The sequence below is a fragment of the Echiichthys vipera genome (assembly GCF_963691815.1).
Source record: "Echiichthys vipera genome assembly, chromosome: 17".
Lineage (NCBI taxonomy): Eukaryota > Metazoa > Chordata > Actinopteri > Perciformes > Trachinidae > Echiichthys > Echiichthys vipera.
In genome coordinates this window covers 13569634-13583813 of record NC_139842.1, presented here as the reverse complement: position 1 = coordinate 13583813, position 14180 = coordinate 13569634, and the positions used below count along the sequence as shown (strand labels likewise).

Here is a 14180-nt window from a genome sequence, read left to right as displayed (position 1 = left end):
TATACAGTAACAACTGTGGATTTAAACGTGATTCTCTGAGGTGTCTAAGTTATTGATGTATATATTGTATGTTTGTTGATACAGCTTACTTTATTTTCTATAAGACCAATAAAATGTTTTGAAAAAGGATTTTAAGCACAACTGCTTTGTCTTGGGAGACTTTAAACACTGTTGAAATGGAGTTTTGTCATATTCTGTGGCGTCATTGACCCAGTTTAATACTTGTAAAAATAAACTGGCGGGGAAGGCTTTTTGCCATCCAGGGTGGGTTTTAGAAGACAGCGATCATTTAGATGGCACGATTTCTTTTTCTGTGATCCAAAAAAAGCCGTTGGGCGACCCACTTTGGCTAACCTCAGTGGACATATTTTTGGCCCGACACGAGTAAAACATTAGAGTCATGAAGGATGTCTAGGTGTGCTTGTCCTAGATTAGGAAGAGTAGTGAGTTAGTCATCTGTGTTCCCTATGGGCCTCCTAAGCCCCCCGCCCCCCCCCAAACTGTCTCAGCGCACCTCATCAAACATCACCCTCCTCAGCAGCGTTTCAACCCCAGCACATTCTAAACACATCTCATGAGAGAACATGCGGAGACAAAGAGACAGATGGCTGAAGACGAACCACATCTTACCACTCCATCCTGCAGGGCAAGTCTAAACCCCAGAGCCTCTGCACCATTACAGCGTGGTATTGTTCTTCCCTTCTCTTAAATTGAAGAGGCTCCTACAGGTCTGTGTGACCTGTGCCTTAAAAACTGGCGCCTCTCCCTTCTCTGGATGCCTGCCCCAGACGACTGGATGGCCTCTGAAGAGTTGATTAATTTGGTGGGTTGGGTTAAGGTGAGCTGGTGGGCAATCTAGGACAACATTCTTCATCTTCACCCACTTCTGCAGCAGGTGCCTGCCCCAGTTCTCAGACCATAGCCCCGCTGTACAATTAATGTTGCCATCCCCATCAGCAAGGCTGTTTATTTAGCAGGTCTACCATGCCAACGCGTGGCATGGGGGCTCCACTCTGTAAATGTCACCATGGTAGAGGGCATGTCTGTTTATAAGAGATACTACGCTGGGCAAGAGGTGTGTTTCTCCTTGTTCACATCAGCAATAATTTGAATCACAGCTGTTGTGATGGTGCACATGAGAGATTCATTATCCTTGTATCAAACACCATGATTTTTTTTTCCAGAGAGTCAGTGCCATGTCAACAATAAGACAAAAGACCAATCTGGAGAGACACTATAACACCAGGATGTTAAATATTACTGCTTGTGAGGAGTAAACCGTGCCAGGTATATATGCAATATATGGGTGTGGGTTTCCCTCTGCTGGCACTTTTTTGTAAAGACGTGTGGTTTTCTACAAAATGATCCCACACACTCTTCAGCAGAAGGATTCCCCTACAGTGCACATCTTTACAGCATCCAACAGAAAAGTAATTCATCCCACTTGTTGAAGTCTAAACCTATAGAAATATTCCTCAAAATGACACATTAGTTCTATCATAGTCCAGAGTGGGTTATTGATAGTTTCTTTTACCTCATACGTGCTATAAGATTAGGAACACCTGTGCAATCGAATGCATTGGTGATGTTATATGGACACTGTTCACTTATACAACACTCCAAAAAATTATCTTTATGGCAACAAAAACTGAGCAGTAATCTTTACTAAGATTTTTTTATTATAAAAAGGGACTGTAGGGGTGTTGAATTGCATAATTAGTAACACTGAATTTGTTTGAAACCATGGTGAAATCTTTTAAATGCAGGCTGTTGGTGTGTAAATGTTTTGTGTGATCATTTTAATGTTTTCTTTGTGCTTTTATGTTGAAACTCAGTGTTCCTGCGGTTCTTGGCCATATCTCCTTTGTAAAAGAGATATTTGATGTCAATGGCACACAAAAAAACTGGTTATATAAAGGCTAAATAAAATAAAATAATTATTATTAGGCTACCTGAAAATAACTCAATGTAAATCAATTTTCTTCTTGGTTGTGATCCTGATTGTGGAATGATACATAGTTCATTCCACATTGCTTTTGTTATGCTTAAATTCACCTTAAATTGAATAGCATCTATAATCATATTATTGCATTCAATGAAAGTACTACTACTTTTGGTGCATTAAAAAACAATTTAAAAGAGGCACAAGAATACCAAAATACAAGAATATATAAATAAGCTATGGAAGGGAAGGGAACAAAGAGAGGTGGTTACATTTGTATGCATATGAAACAGTTATAAATAGTATTGCAACTGAGAACAATATTGCACCTTGCATAATGTAACATGTCATTATTATTGGCAGAGCTACTTTCCCCAGAAGCACAAAGGAAGAATATCTCTAACACTAATTATGTTGACTGTTCAGCTAAGCTTGTGTAAATGGATAAAAGGAACTATCTTAGATGTCGTATGGTTGTTGTTTCCCAGGGATAACTTGGAGCAAATTGAAGTGAACGTACAGACCACAGCCTGGCACGTCATCAAAGACAGCTTTGGCAGATAGCTTGCAAATTCTGTGGGAATCCAGTAATTGTCACATGACAGTGGAAAGCTGGAAAACGCCGCTATTATGTAACAACACGTCGGCTGCGTGCACCAGGCTTGCACCGGCATTTCATCGTACGATTCAACCAGTGTCAAAGTTGCTATAATGAACACACGTCTTCGTGTTCGGTCTTTTCAAAATAAAATCAGCGACTATCGGGGTGTGTTCAAAGGAGTTTTATAAAGAGTGCTTCCGTTCCTTCGTGGCCTATCTGTTTTCTGTGGCCGACTTGACGTAGCGCGTCGTGCGTCGTTGCGTCGCCGGTAAAGGAGGCGTTGGCGCAACGCTCTACTGCTGCTGATGGTGCCGCTGCTGCTGCTGCTGCTGACACAGAAACCGGCTGTCCTGCTCTGGAACAAGGCACACAACTGACACCGCTCACCATCTCAACCGGAGGGAGTCGTTCTGTAGCTACAATTGCACTTTAAAGTGATTACTCACCAGCTTCGAACAATGATCAAGAACGGACATCACCACCGTCAAGTGAACACAGCAGCCGGGAAAGACGCAGGGACAACCCCCGGCACTGCAGCCTGCAGTCCCGAGAAGAGGAGGCGAAGAATCCGCGTGTGGTGCGATGGCTGGTGAGTAACTTACCGGATGATTGACGTGGTGTGGTGAAGATGCCACAACGCTGTTCTTATCGTTTGGATCGCGCACGTTTGAATGAATGTGGGTGTCAGCCTGTCTGTCACCTCACCGACCACCGGGACAGGCCTGCTGCAGGTTACACAGCTCTCACAGGACTGCTGCTTCATTCTCCAGCGATATCAGTATACACAGACTTTTAATTGAATAGTCTCTTGTATATATTCTATCATGCGAGTTTCAATGTCCAGACACATAACCACTACAATTATTTTACTCTCCATGGGCATCCTAGTCTCATTTTTTCTCCTACACATGTTACATAATAACATCAGGACAGATATTTATTGATCTTTACTGCTGCATTTTATCATAACTCGCTGTCATGTAGAGGGAGCCTCCTATATGGCCAGCCCCAATTATAGTCTGTAATGTAAGACGTATACATTTTTGTATTATTGTACATACTAACACACCTATTAGAATTAAGATATCATTATCATGTGTAAAGTTGGCACAGATTCTGCCAGACATTTTTGGATGTGACCACTAAACAGGCCTGGATCCACCATGATGTAAATATGTGGGCCCCCTAAGTGCAAAAGGGCCCACAGGGAAAGAAATTAAAAGTTTATTTTATTTTATATAAGGCTCCACGGAAATATGACTCAAAGATTGACCCATGCACTAGTGGTGTGTGTGTGTGTGTGTGTGCGTGTGTGTGTGTGTGTGTGTGTGTGTGTGTGTGTGTGTGTGTGTGTGTGTGTGTGTGTGTAGGACGCATGGTCCTTGGAGTTTCAGTGTCCAGAGGCCACTAAATGTTGCACTAAATCATCCTCTAAACGTTGTCATTGACATGCGGTTTAGTGTTGTAATCTAATGAATGAAAATCATAATATACTGGTATGAAACTATAGCTTTTTGATGCTGCGTTATACTCCATAACAGTACACCTTGAGATGCAACCAAGAAGGTTATACTCTGATTTGATGATGACCATGGCACATCACATTATGTTGAGTTTTGGTGAGTGTGCGGATTGTTGAATAGACCAATCGTATACCAGAATTACAAAGTCCCATTAAGATTATTTTCAACAAAACAGAATAATCATTTACACACAGATTAAATACTTCTTTGTTTGATTTTGGTTCAGGTTCACACCCAGAACATTGCAATTAGATGCACATGCACCTCAGATCACCTGGTTTCCAGGCCACTCTGAACATACTTAGTTTGACTTTTCATGGGACTACTTTCATGATGCCACAATGGCACATAAACAAACAAGGTGTCTTCTCTCAGCACTGTGTAATGATATCAAGAACAATCATAATAGAGTTGAGCAAGGCGCTCATGTAACACCAGGCACGGTCTTTAATGCAATACAGATGATTAATGTGAACACACAGCTGTGGGAAGGGCAAGGCTAACCACGGACAATTAGCTTATGTGTTCACATCAGTTGGCAAAAAACAACAAACGTGCAACAAAGGCCAACAACAAAGATGAGCTTTGTTCACTCTGCTCCTCCAGCTAAATGTCTGTATCATACTTTTTGTGATTTATAAACCCAATAAATTTATATCGTCATGGTTTTACTTGGTTATTCAGGAAAATAATGTGTAATAACACTACTCCTGATACCCAGCAGCAGCAGCAGCAGCAGCAGTGTTCTTGTTAATAATATAAAAGCTAAACCTATTTGTTGGCCATTTTTCATGTGACGGACAGGCCTAATGATGCTAAACATGTTTCATGGACTGGACTAGATACAGTTATAGGTTTTAGTGTCATATCAGATATGGTGCTCAGTCAGTGCACTAATATGTCAGTCACTGACCTCACCTTGGCACTTTCAAGAGGACTCCCCTGTAGAGTATCCGACTGTCTGCTGAACAGAACAACATGGAAGACCAACGAAGTGGCCAATGTTTAAATCTCAGTTTGACATGATAAAATGTAATCTTACAATCACATAGTGATATTTAAAGGGTCATTTCCCCTAAACTAGAAAATGCATACAGTATTATTCCATCTAGACATACTGGACATATTGGTATATCTAACTCTGCTTTTTAGACTTTTGTCATCATCACCCAAAACAGTGGATGGGAGTAGAATTTTGTTTGTAAACTCAGCAACAACCTGTCATTCCAACACTGTTCATAGTGTGAACAGTTTTCATAAGGAAGTATTTCCCGCTGAAGGAAATAATAATGAACTATTATACAAATAATAACTGCTGACAGTGAGGTCTTTGGCCTATTAAAAGGAAATGGCACAAATATTTTCACCCCTATTGTATTGAGTGAGAGAATCTTCAGCTGTGTATATCTGAAAAAGTTGGGCAAACTATTTCATCGATTAATAGATTGACAGGAAATGTATTCCTAAGTATTTTGATAATTGATTTATGGTTTGAGACATTATTCACTGGTTCCAACTTCTAAAATGTGGGGTAATTTGGTGCTATTCGTTGCCATATGTCATTGCAAACTGACTTTCCAAACTGGTTGGGACTGATGTTTGAATAAAGCAAGCTATTTGAATAAGTCACCAGTAGCTGTTTGAAATTTCAACAAATATTTTTTTACAAATTCTTTTCATTTATAAAGAAAATAATTTATCGATAATGAAAACGATGCTTAGCTGCAGCCCTGGAACGCCTCTTTAAGATGTCTCCCTCTGAGAGAAACACCGAGCCTTGGTGACAGTGTCTGGTTCCATGGTGCAGTGGAAAAAATAAAAGGATTATGGTGGCTTTTTCTCATGGAATTTCTGCCATTTAGGTGTGGCTGCCTGTCCATGGTTTGATGGAATGTTGGAGAATATTTGGGATGCCAGAATATTAACCGGTGGGATGAGCACGCAAAGAGAGCCAATGTCAACACAGCTCATGTCATTAACCCCCTATAACCCCTCCAGCCCACACCTGCTACAGCCACTGTAGGTTGTGCAGCCGTGCCCGTCACTGAGCACATTGTCTCCTGAAGCCCTGCTGGACACCATTAAAACTCTTACTGACATCCAGCGTTGTCAGCGATATGAGGGGAAAATTCCAAGGAAAGGGTACAGTCACTTCATCTGTTCAGACATATTTGACCCTGCCCCTATTTCTCAGTACAAAGAGGCGCATTTGTCAGCCTGAAAAGAGGTGATGGCTGTTAAAGATCAGTTGTCAGTGAAGCGTCATCAAGGAGTGTAAAGTCCACTTCCACTGTGTTTCTGGCAAGGCAGTTAATCCATAAACGTATTTTTTTCTTATTTATTCCAGCCTACCTGAGAATATTGGTATCTCAAGACACAAAAAACACATCATAAGCACTCCTTTTATTTAATTTAACTATTTAACCCATCATTAACCAGGTAAGACCCATTTAGATCAATTATATTTTTAAGGGTGACCTGACCAAGGTAGTAGCACATAAAAAAGTTACATTCAACAATAATCACAAGAAAATAAGACATACATTAACTCATCGAAGAAAAATATCTACGCACAGTGACAATAACCAACCGATTCATTCACCATCGTACTTATAAGAGCTTTAAATCATTTAAGTTTACTTAGTTTTAGGGGGGAGCAGAGCACATAAAAGCTTTCTTTCTTTTTATGAAGTCTGTGGACTTGGAACGGACAAAAAGACCACTTGTGTAATCTTGTGATCCTAGACTGTAACCATAGTCAGAAAGAAATGAACAAGTACCAATGACTGAGCCTATGAAAGGTCAACGGGTGTACAATCATGAGTGAGAGCTATACAATTTACTATATATCCAGGTATTTTTCAATTGAAACCTCACCATTATGTCAAGATTATAACTTCTGTACTCCATTAACTGGAATTTCCTACATGTATCCCATTGTATTCAATCACTGTGTCCACAGATGCCCATCTGGTTTTGTTCCTGAGAAGCGTAGGTGCTGTTTGGGTGTCAGCTAACAGGCTAGGCTAATTAATATTTCATCACCCCAAGGTCATGATCCATCCCTGCTAAAAAATACAACAGGAATACGATAACACTTGTTGGGCATCTAGCTAGTATAGCACCCCCAAAAGCAGCCTCCGGATCTTATGTAACTCTTTCTGTGGGTCTTTTTTTTTTCTCTATTCATTCACCTCAAAAATGCTCCCCCACATTCTTCTGACCCTGCACATCGCCTCAGAGCCTGCACACGTGGATCCCGTTTCATTAGACTGACAGCTCAAGACACAAGCAGAAAAATAAACTTGCTTCCTCGTCAACAAGCCTCTTTATGTTGTACTCCCATTTTGTTGAAGGTAGTGGGTACATCTGAATCACACAGATGAGCCCTGCAGTCTGGTAATAGTTTATTACAATCCACTCAAGTGCAGTCCAGGCTGTTTTCAGTCAAGCTGTATATCGTGACTCTGCAGCAAGGCACAGATGCTGCCTTTCATTAGCATAGCCTGTGGCTGAAAACAACATGGGATTCTGTTACTGTTGTGGCTGTGCACAAACTGGAGTTCTGGCAGTGCTCATCTGTTTTCTTATTGATTTTTGAGGATGCTATTCATAGTGCTGTTTTACACCTGACTGCTGAGAGAGCCGACTTGTAATTTAAAGTACAAAAGAGGATTCATGCCAAATTTAATGTTTTTTTCACTTTAGCCATTATTATGTTGTTATTATTACGGTCCTCCAAGTTAATTGTTGTCATGGATTTGCTTATGGTTATACTGTCAATTACTCAGATCAGATCCTAATAAACTCAATGCAACTTTAGTGTCACCTGCAGTCATCAGTCAGAGTCTTCTCTTTTTTGTTCATATTTGACGTCAATGTCAACTTCAAAGTAGAGCAGAAAAAGAAATAATAAGGGATGGGAATCAAGAAAAAATTGGAATTGGAACCAGAATGGTACTCTATGCATCCAAGCTTATTAATTCCTTTTATTATTGTGTTTTTCTGACAGCTGCACATTGCAAAACCCTGACGTCAAACATGCTTCTGCTCTGTTAGAATATTGCAGCAAGAAGGCGTCATGTTGGATAGAGATAAGACGTTACAAAGCACGGCGTTCTAATAACATTAGTGCACTGCAGGCAGGTTCAGCAGACTTTTACTTTGAAAAACCTGAACAAAAAAAAAGAAGCTATACAAGTATTCTCTCATTTCATCTACACTGTGTTCTGACTCGGAAATAAAGAAAACAAACAGTTGTGTTGATGCTGAAATCCTGTGAAGCCCGATAATCAATATCTATACCGGCATTGGTATCAGTAAAATCTTATCAATTCCCATCCCTAATAATAATCAGACTCATGTCAGCTATAAGCAGTAGTAATAGTGATGGAAGGCTAATGCACATCTGTTCTCTATTACTGTGTTAGATTACCATGTTACAATCTCAGTCTCCAATCTGTGCTAATCTAATTATCTACAGATGGTATCATAGTCTGGGCGGAGTGATGTGGGAGGGAAGGACACACTATGCTGTTGACCTTTTTATGTTGAGACTTTGATCAGATATCTTGCATACCACGTGTGTGCGCATGGATTAGTTTGGTGGGACGATAAAATCAGAAACATCAGATATTTTTGCATGTTTTTTAAACTTCTATATATCTCCTGCATTGCAGTTAGTCATCGCTTTTCATTTATTTCACATTGTTTTTATCAACTTTCTTGTTTTTTGGTAAAAGTTAAAAACACCTCATTGGTGCGTTCAAGAACATTCCGACATCTGAGCTCTAAAGAAAGGCTTCCATTTCTAACTTGATAGAAGTGTGAGCTTCACACAGCACTAATCCAGTTAACCATTCCTTATTTAGACGTTTTTGACTATCTTGCTCTCATCAGGAGGAAAGCATGGTGTACTGGAGAAGAGTTGTGTGACGTGCTTTTTCATTTTGATGACAGAAAAGGCTGTCAAACCGTATTACTGTAATTCAAGCAATCTTTCTTTGTTTGATTTTCAAACTAAGAGTTTAAAAAAGTTTTTAACTTCTTATCTTCTTATCCTCCCAGCTATGACATGGTCCATTATGGCCACTCCAACCAGCTGCGACAGGCCAAGGCCATGGGAGATTACCTCATTGTTGGAGTACACACAGATGGTAAGGCTCATAACCATTGACTCAACCACCCCACTCCTACTGTATATCTTCAATAGAACCCACCCACAGATATGGCCAATCTTTCCTTCTGCTGAAGAGATGATAAAACATCTCAATGACGAAGCCGATGCTGTGCTTAGTCACTATAAAAACTGCTTATCAGAATGTCATGCAAATGGAGATTTCTGTCTCTCCGTTCTATTAATCTCAGTTTATTTGTGTGTGCCAACAGTATCGTTTGAGTGTGCATGTTTTGTTTTCAAGGTGAGATTGCGAAACACAAGGGTCCGCCAGTTTTCACTCAGGCAGAAAGATACAAGATGGTGCGGGCCATAAAATGGGTGGATGAGGTTGTGGAAGGAGCACCTTACGTCACCACCCTCCAGACCCTCGACAAGTACAACTGTGACTTCTGTGTGCACGGAGGTACAGTATATCACTACACCTTGTCTTTATTTAGAAACAAAAACAGATTCATAGCCATAAACAATGCTGGTCACTGCTGATTTTGAAAGGTCCAATGTTGTAATCAAAGCAAAGAAATTAGAAAAAAAAGTCTCAATCTAATTGTATTCCTTATTATAGCAGTAAAGAAACTACCTCCCAATTAATTTCAAGGTCCCAGTGAGATTTCCATGTCTTTTTTTTTTTTTTACTATAAAGCAAAAAGAGGTGCCATATAAATACTGTGGAAGTATAGAAATGCTCAAACCACAGAGAAATGCACACAGCATGTATTAAGAGCTGTCAGGACTTCAGTATGGTTGTGATGTCACAGCTATACCTTATATACTGTAGGTAGAAAGTGCCTCCACACTGCTGGTGTAGTCATTCCTCAACTGCAATGATGATGCAGAAATATCTGCCACATCAGTGCAGCGCTCCAGAATCTGGGAAACACGCACTGAGGAGAGAGAAGGAGAGAGACGAGTAAAGCCTTTACACACAGGAGGCAATTCTTTTGTTGTTTCTTTCGGATCAAGGTTGATTTTTTTGCAGCCCGAATAAAGACATCAACCAACCATCTTGTTTCTTTACTTGTGGGGTTATAAGACAGCAACACAGTCTGCAACTCTACCTCATCCATCTATGGATCAGATGGAAAACTATTTCTCTACTTCAACCTCGACAAAGCAGCGCAGATAGCTCCATGTTTTCCTTCTTACTTTTCACAATAAAAGCTCTAGACATACATTATGTAGTTAACTGTTTACCAGAGGGAACTCAAATTAATTCACAGCATTTCACTAAAAGGAAACACAACAAAATATCTTATAGTAGTTCAGTGAAGGCTTCTCCTGTAGTCAGAAATCACAGGAGGAGACCCTTTTATTTTGTCATCTGGCCGGAGTGTCCGGAGCTAACCTCTATCACTCCGCTCTGCAGATCTTTATTCGCCCTCAAACTGAAAACTGTAGCTACTGTACATTCACTTAATATCTTCACACATATTTTGCTAAACTTAATCTCTCCTCTGCTCTGAACACGTTTCCTTTCACTCACTCTCTTTCTTCAGCAGCGTCCCCAGAAGAGGGAAAGGTAGAGTTAACAAGCTCAAGTTAAGTTAGATAAATTTTACTGTTGTTGTTGGCCTTCCCCTGCCGCTGAAACAAATCCTAGAGGAAACACTGAACATGTTCTAGTAGAAACTCAAGTATGAACCTGAAAATTAGCATAATATGTCCCATTTAAGTTGATTGTATGTCATGTATGCTGTTCTTTCAGATGATATTACACTAACAGTGGATGGAAAAGACACGTATGAAGAGGTGAAGAAGTCAGGGCGGTACAGGTGAGTTTTTTCTGAAATATGCAGAAGAACAGTCAGGATGGTGTGTGTGTGTGTGTGTGTGTGTGTGTGTGTGTGTGTGTGTGTGTGTGTGTGTGTGTGTGTGTGTGTGTGTGTGTGTGTGTGTGTGTGTGTGTGTGTGTGTGTGTGTGTGTGTGTGTGTGTGTGTGTGTGTGTGTGTGTTGTTACATTATGTACTGTGTTGTTCCAGGGAGTGTAAGAGAACCCAGGGAGTTTCAACCACAGATCTGGTTGGCAGGATGTTACTGATGACCAAAGCACATCACAGCAACATTGTGAGTACAAGCCTCATTCTCTATATATGCCGTCAGTACATAGCACATGCCTAATTCAATCCTCTCTTCTCTTTAGGATAGTTCAGATTATCAGCAGCACACAGACAACTTTGGAAAGGTAGGTACCAAATAAATTTACAGCTTATTTTAGGTCACCACCTAGTCAATGTCAAATCCTGAGATTGCTACCAATTTGCAGATAAAACCCAACTTCGCAGCTCTTTGGCTTCCTCTTCCTCAACTGTTTTGTCATTCATGTAGCAAAAGTTGCTATGTTGGCCAGATGTCAACCATTATTAAACAAAGGCCTTGACTGTGGACTTTATAATCAAGTCACACACCTTGCCAGTAAACAATGAATGCCGCTTCTGTTCCTGGATGGGGAAAGTAACTCACAGTCAACAGGGGATTTAAATAGTGTTAAAGCAGTAGAGTGTTTCTTCACATTTAAACATTTAAGACCGTCAGAATAATGCTGTGAATTTGGCAATGGTTGAATAAATGTGCTGGGACGGCTTTAAGTAAGCTATAGAGCAAAGGTGACATTGCTACTCTCACCACTAGGTGGTGATGATGCAGCATTCTGATACTCCAGCAATGGTCTGTTTGAAGTGTATGTGTATTATTACTATGCTGTTTGTACTCACTGTGCCTGTTTTCTGGATTACGGGGGTCCCATGGTCAGAAGGGCCACAGTCCCTGGACGGGGGTGTCTCAGTTTCTGCAGACTTCACAGAAGATCATCCAGTTTGCTTCAGGCCAGGAGCCTCAACCCGGAGACACTATCATCTATGTGGCAGGAGCCTTTGACCTCTTCCGTATCCTTTATGAACCTCACTGAAAAAGATTGCTGGACATTACATTATTTTAATCAACAAGGATATACAGTTTAGATAACTGAGATGTTTTCGTAACTACCATTTGTAAAAGCAGTGATGCTGGGGCTGGGCAATATGGCCAAAATCTTCTGTCCCAATTTAAGTAATTTCATATCTTGATAACAATATACATCACGATATAGCATGTTTTCTGGTAATTCAATAGATAAATTGTCTAACTGAAATAACCATATGGTAAAGCCTATATTTGTATACTCCTGTATGAATGAAATACTTGACAAATAAAAAGTGCTGAATATTTTCTCATTTTATTAACTACTTGAGTTCAAAATAGAATTTAGCGTTCAAGAATCAGAACGAAGTGTGTCCTAATGACATAAACGCTGTTTTTTGAGCATTGCGATATATACTAATAGACAATTTTTATATAAATTTGTTTGATATATATATATATATATGGTTGACATGAAGATTTTGATATAAAAGCAAAACTGAAATTTTCAAATGATGTTTCCTCAGGTATAATATCTCGATATACGATTTCATCACTATACGGTTCCATTGAAAGACGATACATGATAATCATATTGAACTATCCCCCAGTCCTGATTGATGCTATAAAAAAGTAAACTTTTCTGAGATGCAGAGCCACCCTTGACTAGTCTCCTGTCAGACATTGGCCATGTGGACTTCCTGGAAGCAGTTCATAAGCTAGCAGAAAAGCCATACATTATAGTGGGGTTGCACTTTGATCAGGTGAGTCACCTTGTGCTCTTCTTCCCCTGTGTGAGACATTTACTGCCTCCCTGAGTCGAGTCTTGACATTTTACATTTTTTTTCAGGAGGTGAACCGCTACAAAGGGAAAAACTACCCCATCATGAATGTACATGAGAGAACCCTCAGCGTCCTCGCTTGTCGAGTAGGTTCTTCTTTTTCATCAGCAACTCAGTGCATTGCAATAATATCTTATTTCTCTACAATTCATTTGGTGTGTGATTGATTTCTGATTTTGACATGTTGCCTCCCTTTTTTTTTTTTTACAGTATGTGTCAGAAGTGGTGATTGGTGCACCCTTTGCAGTCACAAAAGATTTACTGGATCATTTCAAGGTACGTACAGTCCAGCAATAGAATAATCTCTCACAACTAGTTATTAATATTCTCTGCAAATAAAGATTAATAAAATAGCACATCTTTTTATCCACAGGTGGATCTTGTCTGCCATGGAAAGACAGAAATATATCCTGACAAGGATGGCTCTGACCCTTATGCTGTAAGACTCTTGACACTGTCACAAACACCTCCATGAAATACGGTTATCAGCATATGTGATGAATCACATTTATTTAGCATGTTTTCTTCTTATCCAGGAGCCAAGAAGGAAAGGAATCCTGCGTACAGTTGACAGTGATAACAGCCTCACTACGGACGCCATTGTGCAGAGGATAATCAAAAACAGGTAAAATAAAAAAAAGTGGCCTATCCACAAAGGACTGGGGGCAGAAATAGACAGTTCTAAATGATATCCACTGGGAAAATGCTCCATTTTAGTAAATGTTTCTTTAAAAATCTGAGTCTGCTCTGATTGGTCAGCGTTTCTGATCTTCCATATCTGCACTCTCCATCAATGCAGCTGAGGAATGGCTGTAACATCACTGTAGCAGCACTTTCTACCTCTCTATAGTAAAGCTGTGACATCACATTGTATGGAAGTCCGGAAAACCTGTTTAAAGACTTTTCTGAATGCAGGCTGTGTGCATTTTCTCTGTGTGATAAGAGTATTTTCAATATGGGACCTTTAAAATAAACGGGAAGTTGTTTCTTTACTGCTCTTTAAGGAACATTATTAAACTGACTCTTCTAATTTCCTTTCTTTGATGCAGGTTGCTATTTGAAGCAAGGAACCAGAAGAAAGAGGCCAAAGAAATTGCTGTGATCCAGGCCATGAAGCGACAAGAGGAGGACAAGACTAAAGAAAGAGCCCAGGCTGTGTTGTAGGAAGACCCCAAACAAGCATCGACTACATGTCAACAT

General features: G+C 40.0%; 1 protein-coding gene across 2 annotated transcripts; it reads left to right on the top strand.

Annotated features, from left to right (window-relative positions):
- Window positions 1-3001: 3001 nt before the first annotated feature.
- Window positions 3002-14157, top strand: LOC310960233 (ethanolamine-phosphate cytidylyltransferase-like; the record flags this gene model as incomplete). Of its 2 annotated transcripts, none has more annotated exons than XM_083931862.1 (13): window positions 3002-3132; window positions 9134-9222; window positions 9487-9648; window positions 10948-11014; window positions 11223-11307; window positions 11384-11425; window positions 11993-12125; window positions 12820-12902; window positions 12989-13066; window positions 13191-13256; window positions 13354-13419; window positions 13517-13605; window positions 14030-14157. In XM_083931862.1, the coding sequence occupies 13 exons, from the start codon at window positions 3002-3004 to the stop codon at window positions 14142-14144; spliced, it is 1206 nt and encodes a 401-aa protein (XP_083787988.1). In that variant the 3' UTR covers window positions 14145-14157. The 2 variants fall into 2 exon arrangements, with proteins under 2 accessions (XP_083787988.1, XP_083787989.1); XM_083931863.1 differs by having other exon boundaries at window positions 11978-12125.
- Window positions 14158-14180: the final 23 nt, after the last annotated feature.